This window comes from Etheostoma spectabile, unplaced genomic scaffold, assembly GCF_008692095.1.
Source record: "Etheostoma spectabile isolate EspeVRDwgs_2016 unplaced genomic scaffold, UIUC_Espe_1.0 scaffold00019038, whole genome shotgun sequence".
Taxonomy (NCBI): Eukaryota; Metazoa; Chordata; class Actinopteri; order Perciformes; family Percidae; genus Etheostoma; species Etheostoma spectabile.
In genome coordinates, this window is record NW_022604638.1 from 15,836 (window position 1) to 31,134 (window position 15,299).

A 15,299-nucleotide genomic window follows, 5' to 3' on the forward strand; every position below is an offset into this window, starting at 1 on the left:
AAATGTACAATTTATCGAGTTCAATTATGCACTGAGTAGCCCAGGTGTCAATAATTCATATCATGGCCTAGTAAAATGTAATTATTTTCATATCTGAAAAAAGATGGTATCGAAATTCATTCAACATAACTCATAACAGGCAATAAAAGTATCTTATTTGAACATTTATAACCTAACCTAGCCTGGCACTGCCTATGTTGGCGTCTGCTGTGGTGGCATGCGCTGCTCGGACCGTGGCCCAGTGCCCTTTTCCCTTCTATAAACTCGGCTCTCAGCTTCATGAAATTTCTCTGAATAAATTTACTGTTGGTGCACTCATTGGAGCGGATGTGTGCAGTGAATCCAGCCACTTTGAGGATGTGTGAAGTTATATAAACACGTAGGCAACCACCGGCCACCTAGCTACATGGAGCCTACCGCTCCTTCCACAGAGAGAGCACCCGGCGCTGCCTGCTGATTCAGAACAGTGTCCATTTACACCGTATTTATTGTGGTATCCTGCTTTACCGATTCTGGCTTTGCCTTCGGTCTATCGCTGATGCTCACACTTGTTGCTCTACACCGCTTAACGTTTCTCTGATAGAGACGCTTATAGTTACCAAGCAAATATGACAGTGTATGGCAGAAATAGGAGAAAGTGATTTTATTTTTTTTGCCTTGTGTGAAGGCTAATGTATAAACAAACTGTTTTAAATGAAAATATAGACTTTCTGTGAAAAGTCAGATACCGGCAGGATTGTATTTTTTCATCCAGCAAAGTTATTTCATATATAAATTTAAAAGCAGTCAAAATGACCGTCATGGCTGTTCAGTGTTAAGCCACTGGATAGCCTATAGATTTCACAATAATAATTGTATAGACAAGAATAAAACAAAAGAAAAAAAAAGACTAATTGATACGTATTACGTACATATACGTACGTAATACGTATCAATTATTATTTTTTTCTTTGGTTTTATTTATATATATATGCTGGCCAGGCTTTTTAAAATAAGAGTTCAGTTTAAACGCATGCGTATTGCAACATACTATAACGGTCACACTGCGCGCTTTTATTTTGAATTTTAACGGATCAGCGCCGACAGCAGCAGTAGCAGAGCAGACGTCGCAGCAGCAGCTCGCTCTCAACACTGGTGAGTAGCATACCTGTCTCTCTGTTATGTAAAATGATGTAGACGTCTTGCATTACACCATCATTACTATCTATCGAAGTAATGTGAGCTAGTTTAAAACAATGGCGAATTTACAAAAATGCTTGTTAGACTAAGCTAATGTTGTGTGTTTTAGCTAGCTAACTTTAGCTAACGTTAGTAGTTAGGCCTAATCAACCCAGTTAGTCGACATAACGTTACTGGTTTTATACAGCCCCTCTCGAAACCAATGGCAGAATAAACTATTTGGAGGCAGTATTCTAAACCATTTTGAACACAAAAATGCAAGCTGAATTAGCACATTGGGCGGCTCTTTTTTTTTTTTTTTGCTTCTGCCGCTTTTTTCTTTTTAGTTTTGTGTGAATTAGTTAAAAGACATTTGTTAGTAATGTACAAAACAAGCTGTGTAAGCTGTGATGAAGCTTGTGTTACATAAAGTAATTGTTTAAGCTATATCCGTTTCAGCTGCAGTTGTATGAATCTAGGTTTGAATCTATGAATCTAGTTTGTTTTTCCTGAGTGGGTATTCTTTTTAAGAAAATGCTGTCTTTCTCAGTGTAAACTCAATAAGTCTCCATTTTTTTTTACTGGAATCTTGTTTGTTACTTCATAATGTGTGTTGCAGTGACAGTGTCTCCCCAACCCTTATGCAATCACTGCTGCAAATAAATGCAATGCAAATGCAATACATGTATTAAGTGTGGGAAAAAAAATCTTAAATCCACCAGCCATTTTCATTTGCAACAATCTCAAAAAAGGCTGCAAAATCCGTGTCTATGAAAGGCAATTATTTCCTCACGTTTCAAAAGACATTCCTGAAGGTGTTGAACTGAAACAGCCCCATGTATCTGGACCACTGCCAGCAGATTTTTCCATGCATCAGGGTGTTCAATATAAAATGTATAAACTCAAAGACACAATCATCTCAAACTCCAGTGGTTCCAACTGTTTTGAACTGAGAGGCAGAGTTGCAATTGTGAGGAATATTGTACATTCCACTGCAGAAACACATATAGTGTATGAACTTTTTGAAACAGGGGCATGTTTTTTCAACTACCCCATTGATTCGACATGTCTTGGAGTTTGTTTACTATCAAAACTGTCTGGTCAGCTTGCCAGTGCTCCAGTAACAGACTTTACAAAACCACTGCTGTTATTGCCTCTTCAGAAAATGTTTGTGGCGTTGCCTCAACTACACAGCACATAACATGATGAACTTTGCAGGATGCCCTCATTCAGTGTGGTGGAGTTTGTGGATGAAATTGACCCTGATGGCTGCAAGAAGGTGGACATCATTCCATCAGAATGGTTCGAGGGCACCGACGGAAAATTATGCTGGTGGCCACCAGCCACATTGCTCAATGTGACCAAGGCCGTGAAAGAGAGCACACCACCAGCTCAAAACTGGATTCTGTGTAATATGCGTGTGATGGGAAATGCAGGTAACTTTAATTTTCCTAATTAACTACTGCTCTATTTCTAGATCATCATTACAAACAGGCAAGATCACACCAAACCAATTAAATTGATTTCAGTCCTCACACATGTCATAGTTGCTCTCGGTGTGCTCTTGATTGCATACCTGCAACCACACTATCCCTCTGCAGATTAGACATCTGCTTCATATTATGTATACTGTATGTGCATGTTTTTTTTTCAATTCATACTGCTACATACAGATGTGCACTGTGATACTCTCTGCAGCTCATATCTGTGTGACAGTAGAAGAAGAGGAAGACTGACTAGTTTATAAGCCGTCACACTTCTATCAAGTAAATTCCTGACCATGAGATTTACAGCAGTGATTGTATTTTACAGTGGTCATTGTATTTTACAGCTACTTATGCGGAGGCCAGGGTAAAGCTTCATCAAGCCGAGTATACATCCGACCTGACAGACACCGAAGATGGCTTGATAAAGAGAAAGTAGGTGTTTGTGGGGGAATACAGGTTAAAAGTAATTTCCATAATATAGAATCAGTAGGTATGGTTTACCTTAAATATCTTCATATTAACCTCTCTAGGGCAAGATCAAAACTCTTCCAGAGTCAGAGCAAGCATCTAGAATCAAGTGAGCATTCTGATTCAGAGGACGAACTTCCACCCACTCCCCCAGAAAAACACCTTTGGCCAGCAGCAAATAAAATGACCAGCCAGATTACCAGCCCCACTGCCCAGCGAGTTGCCAGTGCCACCGTCCAGCAGATCGCCAGCCCCACTGCCCAGCGAGTTGCCAGCCCCAGTTGTGAAGCCATGTTCTCTAAACTTCTTACAATTGTTGAAGAAATTAAGGAGACCCAGAAGGTTCATGGTAAGATGCTAAATGCCTTGCTGAAGAAGCAAGATACATCAGTGATGGAGGTTCCTGATGGTGTGGTTTTCCCACTGCAAACTCAAGCAGACGTTGAGGCGCTTGAGGAGCTACTGGGGGACCGCAGTCTAATGTCTGCTGTTGTAGGTATTTATTTATTTATTTATTTATTTCCTTATGGTCTTGGCAGTTATTGTAAGCCTTTTTTTCTCCTTTTGGTTCTCATTCCTAGGTTGCCATGGTGGCAGACATAGGGGGCACAAATGTAGATGACGCAACGAGACGAATGATGAAATACATTCTGTCAAACGAGCTGGCATTGGACTACAACATGTTTGGCCGTCACGGGAAAAAGAAGTTTAAGGACTTGTGTCTTTTCAACGTTCTGTACGGTAAGTAAATCAGAGAAGTTCTACAACTATTGAAAATAATTTGTTGAAAAACATTCCATCTGCAAGGATTAAGGCTGAATCCTATTTCTCCATCTTACCCCTGCCCCTTACTCCTTACCACTAGCCCTTGGCCCTTGACACCGAGTGGTAAGGGCTAGGAGTGAAAACATACCCCTATGAAATGGGACACCACTTTTTTTAAATCATCATACAGTATTGATCACAAACTTCCAAGATGCTGTCTGTAAGTGTGTCTATATGTTGATTGTGTGGGTTTTGACAACAGTGTCGTGCATTTAAATATTTAGTTATTTTTTTGTTCCCTTTGGTGGTGGTGGTGCAGATGTTCTTATCTGTGTAGTACTTAGGTATTACTTTTTTTCAGTGAAATAATTTTTTTTTGCTTTAATCCCTGTATCTGTTTGCGGCCCACATTTCATATGGACTTACATTTATTTTGAATACGCACCAGTAAGGTAGGGAGCACGGTGGCATTTTCAAATTAAAGTAAATTAGAGGAAACATTTTTCACAAGATGAAAATGCAAGGAACATCCTGGACTGCACTATTTTGAGAACTGCTCATCTAATTATTTTTAATACTAAATAAGTTTAAATCAACATATAAATAGCAATCTTTTTATACAAATAATGCTGGTTATATTGGCATTTCAAACCTGAAGCCTGCATTTTACAATTGAAGCCTCAACTAAAGTGTATCAGCTATTGCTTTTAATGTATTTTGGCATTTTAATGTGACAAAATGTGCATCATTTTATAATTATTTGTACACACCTAACAAAGCTCCTAGATATTAATTATGATTATGAGGGAAACTGTTTTAAGTTCAAATACTTCATAAATACATAACATATCCTTCATACTTTTGCTAATATAGCACTGAATTTGGCAATTTTCCAATTCTAAATGGTGTTTAAAGAGTTTTTTTAATGTTAACTTATACTGTCAACCAAATTTGTTTTACAGAGGCTCTTAAGAAGAATTCGTTGACTGCACAGGTGAACCAGCAGGAGGCAGAGAGGGCACTGTCGAAATGGTTCACTGGGGCAAGAGACAGGAGGACGAAGGTTATCTAGACAGCCAGTGCCAAATTAAACAGAACTGAGCAGTGGTGGAATGTGAGTGCAGAACATTTGTATTCAGCTAAAAGTAGATTTAAACTGTTAAAATATTTATAATTTTTCATCAATATTTTTATCACATGTTAAAAAATATTGACACACTGTTATTTTCATTAATGAATGTTGATCATTTTGTCTATCAACAAAAACTTTCTAAATAAAAAGTTGAAATCAGAGAATGTGGCCATTTTTAAAGAACCTGACTCAAACTGGTAATTTTTTTTTATTAATTGTTGCAGCTCTAGGATGGTTTAATCAAATTGTACTGAGTACTCAATTAGGATTTTAAAAAACATGTCTTGCCTAGCTGGGGCCCATCTAAAACCTGATGTAATCCTGCCTTAGACCCACATGGGCAATTGGCCCGGGGCCATGGAACCCTTGGACAATCCCACTTGCAACCCATATTTCAGCTCATACTTCCCCATGTAGGCCCCACATAAGATTTAAAGCTGGGACCAAGATGGGTCTTGTCTGCGTCGCCCATCTGGGGCCAGTTTAAAACCTGGTGTAATCCTGCTTTCGACCCACATGGGCAAGTGGCTTGGGGCCAACATGGAAACTGCGGACAATCCCATTTGCAACCCATATTTCAGCTCATACTTCCCCATGTAGGCCCCACATAAGATTTAAAGCTGGGACCAAGATGGGTCTTGTCTGCGTCGCCCATCTGGGGCCAGTTTAAAACCTGGTGTAATCCTGCTTTCGACCCACATGGGCAAGTGGCTTGGGGCCAACATGGAAACTGCGGACAATCCCACTTGCAACCCATATTTTAGCCCATACTGTCCCCATGTAGGCCCCACATAGGACTTAAAGCTAGGACCAAGATGGGTCTTGTCTGTTTTGCCCAGCTGGGGCCCATCTAAAACCTGGTGTGATCCTGCCTTAAACCCACATGGGCAATTGGCTTGGGGCCAACATGGAATCTGCGGACAATCCCCCATATTTCAGCCCATACTGGCCCCATGTAGGCCCCACATAGGACTTAAAGCTGGGACCAAGATGGGTCTTGTCTGTTTAGCCCAGCTGGGGCCCATCTACAACCTGGTGTAATCCTGCCTTAAACCCACATGGGCAATTGGCTTGGGGCCAACATGGAACCCGCGGACAATCCCATATGGGTGTGATCTGACAATCCCACATGGGCCCCATGATTCTGCCCACTTTTTACCCACATGGGCCCCGCATAAAAATGTTGGCTGGGCAGTCGTCCCCAGCGAATCGGGGAAATGCCCTATGTTGATTACAGCGCCCCCTAAGGGCCCTTCTTGACCAAATTTGGCAGTTAGCCTCCGGGCGGTGGACGAAACAATCATTACCGGTTTGGTTTTTATAACATTTACTGTGGCAGAGATATTGCAATTGCAAATCCCCCATTTAAACGCATTGACTTTGTCCACAAAACCAACAAACGTCGATTATAGCGCCCCCTAATGGGCCATCGTTGCCATATTATTTATGAAGCTTCCGTGCGGCATGCCAAACAATCACCCCAAGTATGGTGTCGATACCAACTATTTTGGCCGAGATATGGCAAAGTACGTTCGTGAAAAACACACTTTTTTGTATTTGTAGCGCCCCCTAGTGGCCAATGTTCGTCAAATTTGGTACAGATCCTCAGGGGGTCATGGCAAGTAATATTCTAAAGTTTGGCTTTGATAACATTTATCTTGGCCGAGATATGGCAACGGCAATGTTTTCATAGCTAGCTACAAAACTTTGTTTGCGCGTAACACGCGCAATTCTTATCCTATAATAAATCTTTATACAACTTTGTGTCAGGTCGGTCTGGAGATGCTATGTGCCAAGTTTCGTGCAGATCCATTGCACGGTCTCGGAGGAGATAGAAAAAGTAGGTTTTCGATAAATCGCGATTTTTCACGCATAAAAGTGTAGGCGGAAATGGGCGTGGCCTATATCACGAGATTCAGTAGGATCCAGGGAACGCGTGGATGTAACGTTTTTAAATTTCCGATGTACGGTTTGCGAGTTATAGGGCCAAACGCGTTTTGTCCTGGTATAGCGCCACCTAGTGGTGGAAGTGTGCCAATTTTTTTGGCTGAGGTCCTTGCGGACTTTTGGACCAGTCCTGAAAATGGCGCGTCGCCACCATGTACGGTTAGGCTGCAGCACCACTTTTATGCGGAGAAGAATAATGGAAAAAAAACTAAGAAACCTACCGAAAACAATAGGGTTCCACAGCCCTGCTGTGTGAACCGCGTATCGCCTTGCGATACCGCGGTGCACGCATCCTCGGGCTTGGACCCCTAAATACTAGAACTGCACGCAGTTTCAACGGGGTCCAAGCCTCCCCGCGCCAGTCGTCCCCAGCGACCCGGGGAAATGTTCTATGTTGATTAGAGCCCCCCTAAGGCCTGTCTTTACCAAATCTGGCAGAGAGCCTCCGGGCGGTGGGCGAAACAATCATTACCGGTTTGGTTTTTATAGCATTTACTGTGGCAGAGATATTGCAATTGCAAATTTCCCATTTAAATGCATTGACTTTGTCCACAAAACCAACAAACGTCGATTATAGCGCCCCCTAATGGTCCATCGTTACCAAATTACGTATGAAGCTTCCGTGCGGCATGCCAAACAATCACCCCAAGTTTGGTGTTGATACCACGTATTGTGGCCGAGATATGGCAAAGTACGTTCGTGAAAAACACACTTGTTTGTATTTGTAGCGCCCCCTAGTGGCCAATGTTCGTCAGATTTGTTACAGATCCTCAGGGAGTCATAGCAAGTAATACTGTAAAGTTTGGCTTTGATAGCATTTATTTTGGCCGGGATATGGCAAAGTACGTTCATGAAACAATTGTTTTTGTGTTTGTAGCGCCCCCTAGTGGCCAATGTTCGTCATATTTGTTACAGTGCCTCAAGGGGTCATAGCAAGTAATATTGTAAAGTTTGGCTTTGATAGCATTTATTTTGGCCGAGATATGGCAAAGGAAATGTTTCATAGCTAGCTACACAAATTTGTTTGCGTGTAACACGCGCAATTTTATCCTATAAAAATCTTTATACAACTTTGTGTCAGGTCGGTCTGGAGATGCTATGTGCCAAGTTTCGTGCAGATCCATTGCACGGTCTCGGAGGAGATAGAAAAAGTAGGTTTTTGATAAATCGCGATTTTTCACGCATAAAAGTCTAGGCGGAAATGGGCGTGGCCTATATCACGAGATTCATTAGGATCCAGGGAACGCGTGGATGTAAGGTTTTTTAATATCCGATGTACGGTTTGGGAGTTATAGGGCCAAACATGTTTTTCTCTGCTATAGCGCCACCTAGTGGTAGAAGTGTATGAATTTTTTTGGCTGAGGTCCTTGCGGACTTTTGGACCAGTCCTGAAAATGGCGCGTCGCCACCATGTACGGTTTAGGCTGCAGCACCACTTTTATGCGGAGAAGAATAATGGAAAAAAAACTAAGAACCTACCGAAACAATAGGGTTCCACAGCCCTGCTGTGTGAACCGCGTATCGCCTTGCGATCCAAGCCCTCCCCGCGCCCAGTCGTTCCCCAGCCTCCGCGGGAACCCGGGCTCTATGTTGATCAGAGCGCCCCCTAAGGGCCTGTCTTTACCAAATTTGGCAGTGAGCCTCCGGGCGGTGGGCGAAACAATCATTACCGGTTTGGTTTTGATAGCATTTACTGTGGCAGAGATATTGCAATTGCAAATTTCCCATTTAAATGCATTGACTTTGTCCACAAAACCAACAAATGTTAATTATAGCGCCCCCTATGGCCAATCGTTACCAAATTCGATATAAAGCGTCGGGCGGCATGCCAAACAATCACCCCAAGTTTGGTGTTGATACCACGTATTTTGGCCAAGATATGGCAAAGTTTGTTCATGAAAAACAAACATTTTTGTATTTGTGGCGCCCCCTAGCGGCCAATGTTCGTCAAATTTAGTACAGATCCTCAGGGGGTCATAGCAAGTGATGTTGTAAAGTTTGGCTTTGATAGCATTTATTTTGGCCGGGATATGGCAAAGGAACGTTCATAGAAAAATAATTGTTTTTGTGTTTGTAGCGCAATTAGTGGCCAATGTTCGTCATATTTGTGTCAGAGTCAAGGTCATAGCAAGTAATATTGTAAAGTTTCGTGCTTTGATAGCACGGTTTTGGAGGAGATATGGCAACGTAGGTGTTTTCATAGCTAGCTACAAAAAGTTGTTTGCGCGCCTAACACGCGCATTCTTAGGATTAAATAATCTTTATACAACTTTGTGTCAGGTTGGTCTGGAGATGATATGTGCCAAGTTTCGTGCAGATCCATAGCACGGTCTCGGGTGGAGTTCGCCAAAAGTTGGTTGAGATCTGTCGCGATTTTTCACGCCTAAAAGTCTAGGCGCCAAATGGGCGTGGCCTATATCACGGCGCGGATTCAATAGGATCTAGGGAACGCGTGGATAATAAGGTTTTAAATATCCGATGTACGGTTTGGGAAAACAATAGGGCCAAACATGTTTTTTCTCCGCTATAGCGCCACTAGTGGTAGAAGTGGATGGATTTTTTTGGCTGAGGTCCTTGCGGACTTTCAGACCAGTCCTGAAAATGGCGCGTCCCACCTGTACTGGTTTAGGCGTGCAGCACCCTTTTATGCGGAGCAAGCATAATGGAAAGAAATAAATACTAGAACTGCACGCAGTTTCAACGGGGTCCAAGCCTCCCCGCGCCAGTCGTCCCCAGCGAACCGGGGAAATGTCTATGTTGATCAGAGCGCCCCCAAGGGCCCTTCTTTACCAAATTTGGCAGTGAGCCTCCGGGCGGTGGGCGAAACAATCATTACGTTTGGTTTTTATAGCATTTACTGTGGCAGAGATATTGCAATTGCAAAGTTCCCATGTAAATGCATCGACTTTGTCCACAAAAACCAACAAACGTGATTATAGCGCCCCTAATGGCCCATCGTTACCAAATTCGGTATGAAGCCCCCCGGCGGCATGCCAAACAATCACCCAAGTTTGGTTGTCGATACACGTATTTGCCGAGGATAAGCAAAGTCGTGTTCGTGAAAAACACACCTTTTGTATTTGTAGCGCCCCCTAGTGGCCAATGTTCGTGACATTTGTTACAGAGCCTCAGGGGATCATAGCAAGTAATATTGTAAAGTTTGGCTTTGATAGCATTATTTTGACCGAAAATGGCAAAGTTTGTTCATGAAAAACAACCTTTTTTGTATTTGTAGCGCCCACTAGTGGCCAATGTTCGTCAAATTTGGTACAGAGCCTCAGGGGGTCATAGCAAAGTAATATTCTAAAGTTTGGCTTTGATAACATTTGTCTTGGCCGAGATATGGCACGGAATGTTCCATAGCTAGCTACACAACTTTGTTTGCGCGTAATACGCACAATTTTTTATCCTATAAATAATCTTATGCAAATTTTGTCAGGTGGGTCTGGAGCTATGTGCCAAGTTTCGTGCAGATCCATTGCACGGTCGGGAGGAGATAGAAAAAGTAGGTTTTGATAAAATCGCCATTTTTCACGCATAAAAGTCTAGGCGGAAATGGGCCGGGCCTATATCACGAGATTCTCTTAGGATCCAGGGAACGCGTGGATGTTAAGGTTTTTAATTTCCGATGTACGGTTTGGGAGTTATAGGGCACAAACATGTTTTTCTCTGCTATAGCGCACCTAGGGTAGAAGTGTATGAATTTTTTTGGCTGAGGTCCTTGCGGACTTTGGACCAGTCCTGAAAATGGCGCGTCGCCACCATGTACGGTTTAGGCTGCAGCACCACTTTTATGCGGGAGAAGAATAATGAAAAAAACTACTAAGAAACTACCGAAACAATAGGGTTCCACAGCCTGCTGTGTGAACCGCGTATCGCCTTGCGATACCGCGGTGCACGCATCCTCGGGCTGGACCCCTAACTAGAACTGCACGCAGTTCACGGGTCCAAGCCTCCCGCGCCAGTCGTCCCCAGCGACCCGGGGAAATGTTCTATGTTGATTAGACCGCCTGTAGAGGGCCTGTCTTACCAAATTTGGCAGTTGGGCCTCCGGGTGGTGGGGGCGAAACAATCATTACTGGCTTGGTTTTGATAGCATGTACTGTGGCAGAGATATTGCAAATGCAAATTTTCCCATTTAAACGCATTGACTTTGTCCACAAAAATCAACAAACGTCGATTATAGCGCCCCCTAGTGCCCATCTTACCAAATTTGGTATGAAGCTTCCGTGCGGCATGCCAAACAATCACCCCAAGTTTGGTGTTGATACCACGTATTTTGGCCGAGATATATGGCAAAGTAGTTCGTGAAAAAACACACTTTTTGTATTTGTGCGCCCCCTAGCGGCCAATGTTCGTCAAATTTGGTACAGAGCCTCAGGGGGTCTAGCAAGTAATATTCTAAAGTTTGGCTTTGATAGCATTTTTTTGGCCGAGATATGGCAAAGGAAATGTTTCCATAGCTAGCTACACCAAATTTGTTTGCGTGTAACACGCGCAATTTTTATCCTATAAAAATTCTTTATACAACTTTGTGTCAGGTTGGTCTGGAGATGCTATGTGCCAAGTTTCGTGCAGATCCATTGCACGGTCTCGGAGGAGATAGAAAAAGTAGGGGTTTTTGATAAATCGCGACGTTTTCACGCATAAAGTGTAGGCGGGAAATGGGCGTGGCCTATATCACGAGATTCAGTAGGATCCAGGGAACGCGGGGATGTAAGGTTTTTAAATTTCCGATGTACGGTTTGCGAGTTATATAAAGCCAAACGCGTTTTTGTCTTGTATAGCGCCAACATAGGGTGGAAGTGGGTCAAATTTTTGGCTGAGGTCTTTGCGGAGTTTGGGACCAGTCCTGAAAGTGGCGCGTCGCCACCATGTACGGTTTAGGCTGCAGCACACTTTTATGTGGCGTGGAATAATAATAATAATGGAAAATGGAGGAGGAAAATCCTAGCGAAAACAATAGGGTTCCACAGCCTCTGTGTGAACCGCGTATCGCCTTGCGATACCGCGGTGCACGCAATCCTCGGGCTTGGACCCCTAGAACTAGAACTGCACGCGTTTCAACGCGCGGGGTCCAAGCCTCCCGCGCAGTCGTCCCCAGCGAAACCGGGGAAATATCCTATGTTTATCAGAGCGCCCCCTAAGGGCCTGACTTTACCAAATTTGGCAGTGAGCCTCCGGCGGTGGGCGAATCAATCACTCTGGTTTGGTTTTGATAGCATTTACTGTGGCAGAGATATTGCAATTGCAAATTCCCCATTTTTAAATGCATTGACTTTGTCCACAAAACCAACAACGTCAATTATAGCGCCCCCTAAGGCCCATCGTTAACGAATTATGTATGAAGCTTCCGTGCGGCATGCCAAACAATCACCCCAAGTTTGGTGTTGATACCACGTATTTTGGGCCGAGATATGGCAAAGTACGTTCTTGAAAAACACACTGTTTGTATTTGTAGCGGCCCCTAGGGGCCAATGTCATCAGATTTGTTACAGATCCTCAGGGGGTCTAGCAAGTAATACTGTAAAGTTTGGCTTTGATAGCATTTATTTTGGCCGAGATATGGCAACGGCAATGTTTTCATAGCTAGCTACAAAACTTGTGTTGCGCGTAACACGCGCAATTCTTTTAATAAATAATCTTTATACAACTTTGTGTCAGGTTGGTAGGAGATAGTATGTGCCAAGTTTCGTGCAGATCCATTGCACGGTCTCGATGAGGAGTTCGAAAAAGTTGGTTTGATAAATTGCGATTTTTCACGCATAAAAGTCTAGGCGCGAAATGGGCGTGGCCTATATCACGAGATTCATTAGGATCCAGGGGAACGCGTGGATGTAAGGTTTTTAATATCCGATGTACGGTTGGGAGTTATAGGGCCAAACATGTATTTTCTCTGCTGTAGCGCCACCTAGTGGTAGAAGTGGATGGATTTTTTTTTGTTTTGGCGAGGTCCTTGCGGACTTTCGGACCAGTCCTGAAAATGGCGCGTCGCCACCATGTACGGTTTAGGCTGCAGCACCACTTTTATGCGGAGAAGAATAATGGAAAGAAAATAAAACTAGAACTGCACGCAGTAGTTTCAACGGGGTCCAAGCCTCCCCCGCCAGTCGTCCCCAGCGACCAGGGAAATCTTCTATGTTGATTAGACCGCCTGTAGAGGGCCTGTCTTTCACAAATTTGGCAGTGGGCCTCCGGGCGGTGGGCGAAACAATCATTACGGCTTGGTTTTGATAGCATGTACTGTGGCAGAGATATTTGCAAATGCAAATTTTCCATTTAAATGCATTGACTTTGTCCACAAAACCAACAAACGTCGATTATAGCGCCCCCTAGTGGCCATCGTTACCAAATTTGGTATGAAGCTTCCGTGCGGCATGCAAAACCAATCCCCAAGTTTGGTGTTGATACCACGTATTTTGGCCGAGATATGGCAAAGTAAGTTCGTGAAAAAAACACACTTTTTTTTATTTGTAGCGCCCCCTAGGGGCCATGTTCATGAAATTTGGTACAGAGCCTCAGGGGGTCATAGCAAGTAATATTCTAAAGTTTGGCTTGATAGCATTTATTTTGGCCGGATAGGCAAAGGAAATGTTTCCATAGCTAGCTACACAAATTGTTTGCGTGTAACATGCGCAATTTTTATCCTATAAAAAATTATATAACTTGTGTCAGGTTGGTCTGGAGATGCTATGTGCCAAGTTTCGTGCAGATCCATTGCACGGTCTCGGAGGAGATAGAAAAAAGGTAGGTTTTTGAATAAATCGCGATTTTTCACGCATAAAGTGTAGGCGGAAATGGGCGTGGCCTATATCACGAGATTTCAGTAGGATCAGGGAACGCGTGGATGTAAGGTTTTAAATTTCCGATGTACGGTTTGGGAGTTATAGAGCAAACGTGTTTTTTCTCTGCTATAGAGCCACCTAGTGGTAGAAGTGGATGAATTTTTTGGCTGAGGGCTTTGCGGACTTTGGACCAGTCTGAAAATGGCGCGTCGCCACCATGTACGGTTTTAGGCTGCAGCACAGGTTTATGCAAGACGAGAAGAGAAAAGAAGAAGAGAGAAGAAGAAGAAGAAGAAGGAAGAGAACCTAGCGAAAACAATAGGGTTCCACAGCCCTGCTGTGTGAACCGCGTAGCGCCTTGCGATACCGCGGTGCACGCAATCCTCGGGCTTGGACCCCTAACTAGAACTGCACGCAGTTTCAACGGGGTCCAAGCCTCCCCGCGCCAGTCGTCCCAGCGAATCGGGGAAATGCCCTATGTTTGATCAGAGCGCCCCTAAGGGGCCTTCTCTACCAAATTTGGCAGTGAGCCTCGGGCGGTGGGCGAAACAATCATTACCGGTTTGGTTTTATAGCATTTACTGCGGCAGAGATATTGCAATTGCAAAATTTCCCATGTAAATGCATTGACTTTGTCCACAAAACCAACAAACGTTGATTATAGCGCCCCTAATGGCCCATCGTGACCAAATTCGGTATGAAGCCCCCCGGCGGCATGCCAAACAATCAACCCAAGTTTGGTCGTCGATACATGATTTTGGCCGAGATAAGGCAAAGTCTGTTCGTGAAAAAACACCTTTTTGTATTTGTAGCGCCCTAGTGGCCAATGTTCGTGACATTTGTTACAGAGCCTCAGGGGATCATAGCAAGTAATATGTAAAGTTTGGCTTTGATAGCATTATTTTGACCGAAATATGGCAAAGTTTGGTCATGAAAAACAAACCTTTTGGTTGTATTTGTAGCGCCCCTAGTGGCCAATGTTCGTCAAATTGGTACAGAGCCTAGGGGGTCATAGCAAGTAATATTCTAAAGTTTGGCTTTGATAACATTTGTCTTGGCCGAGATATGGCAACGGAAATGTTTCCATAGCTAGCTACACAACTTTGTTTGCGCGTAATACGCACAAATTTTATCCTATAAATAATATTTATGCAAACTTTTGTCAGGTTGGTCTGGAGATGGTATGTGCAAGTTTCGTGCAGATCCATTGCACGGTCTCGGAGGAGATAGAAAAAGTAGGTTTTTGATAAATCGCCATTTTTCACGCATAAAAGTCTAGGCGGAAATGGCGTGGCCTATATCACGAGATTCAGTAGGATCCAGGGAACGCGTGCATGTAAGGTTTTAAATTCCGATGTACGGTTGGGAGTTATAGGGCCAAAACATGTTTTTCTCTGCTATAGCGCACCCACCTAGTGGTAGAAGTGTATGAATTTTTTGGCTGAGGTCCTTGCGGACTTTTGGACCAGTCTGAAATGGCGCGTCGCCACCATGTACGGTTTAGGCTGCAGCACCACTTTTATCGGAGAAGAATAATGGAAAAAAAAAAAAAAAAAA

The 15,299-nt window shown here is 43.4% G+C and overlaps 1 protein-coding gene across 1 annotated transcript; it reads left to right on the plus strand.

The window, feature by feature from the left end:
• Positions 1–1,070: 1,070 nt before the first annotated feature.
• LOC116683560 (uncharacterized) lies at positions 1,071–4,963 on the plus strand. Its single transcript, XM_032509898.1, has 6 exons — positions 1,071–1,134; positions 2,377–2,594; positions 2,990–3,077; positions 3,176–3,605; positions 3,695–3,854; positions 4,841–4,963. Exons 2-6 carry the CDS (start codon positions 2,378–2,380, stop codon positions 4,948–4,950), a joined length of 1,005 nt encoding a protein of 334 aa, XP_032365789.1. The 5' UTR covers positions 1,071–1,134; position 2,377; the 3' UTR covers positions 4,951–4,963.
• Positions 4,964–15,299: the final 10,336 nt, after the last annotated feature.

What these genes read in the sequence shown, in the direction of transcription:
- LOC116683560 (XM_032509898.1), top strand. Translation starts at nt 2,378, where the DNA reads ATGCCCTCATTCAGTGTGGTGGAGTTTGTGGATGAAATTGACCCTGAT. An exon ending in GATGGCTTGATAAAGAGAAA is followed by an intron (nt 3,078 to 3,175) that starts GTAGGTGTTTGT and finishes TAACCTCTCTAG; the next exon opens with GGCAAGATCAAAACTCTTCC. An exon ending in GCAGTCTAATGTCTGCTGTT is followed by an intron (nt 3,606 to 3,694) that starts GTAGGTATTTAT and finishes TCTCATTCCTAG; the next exon opens with GTTGCCATGGTGGCAGACAT.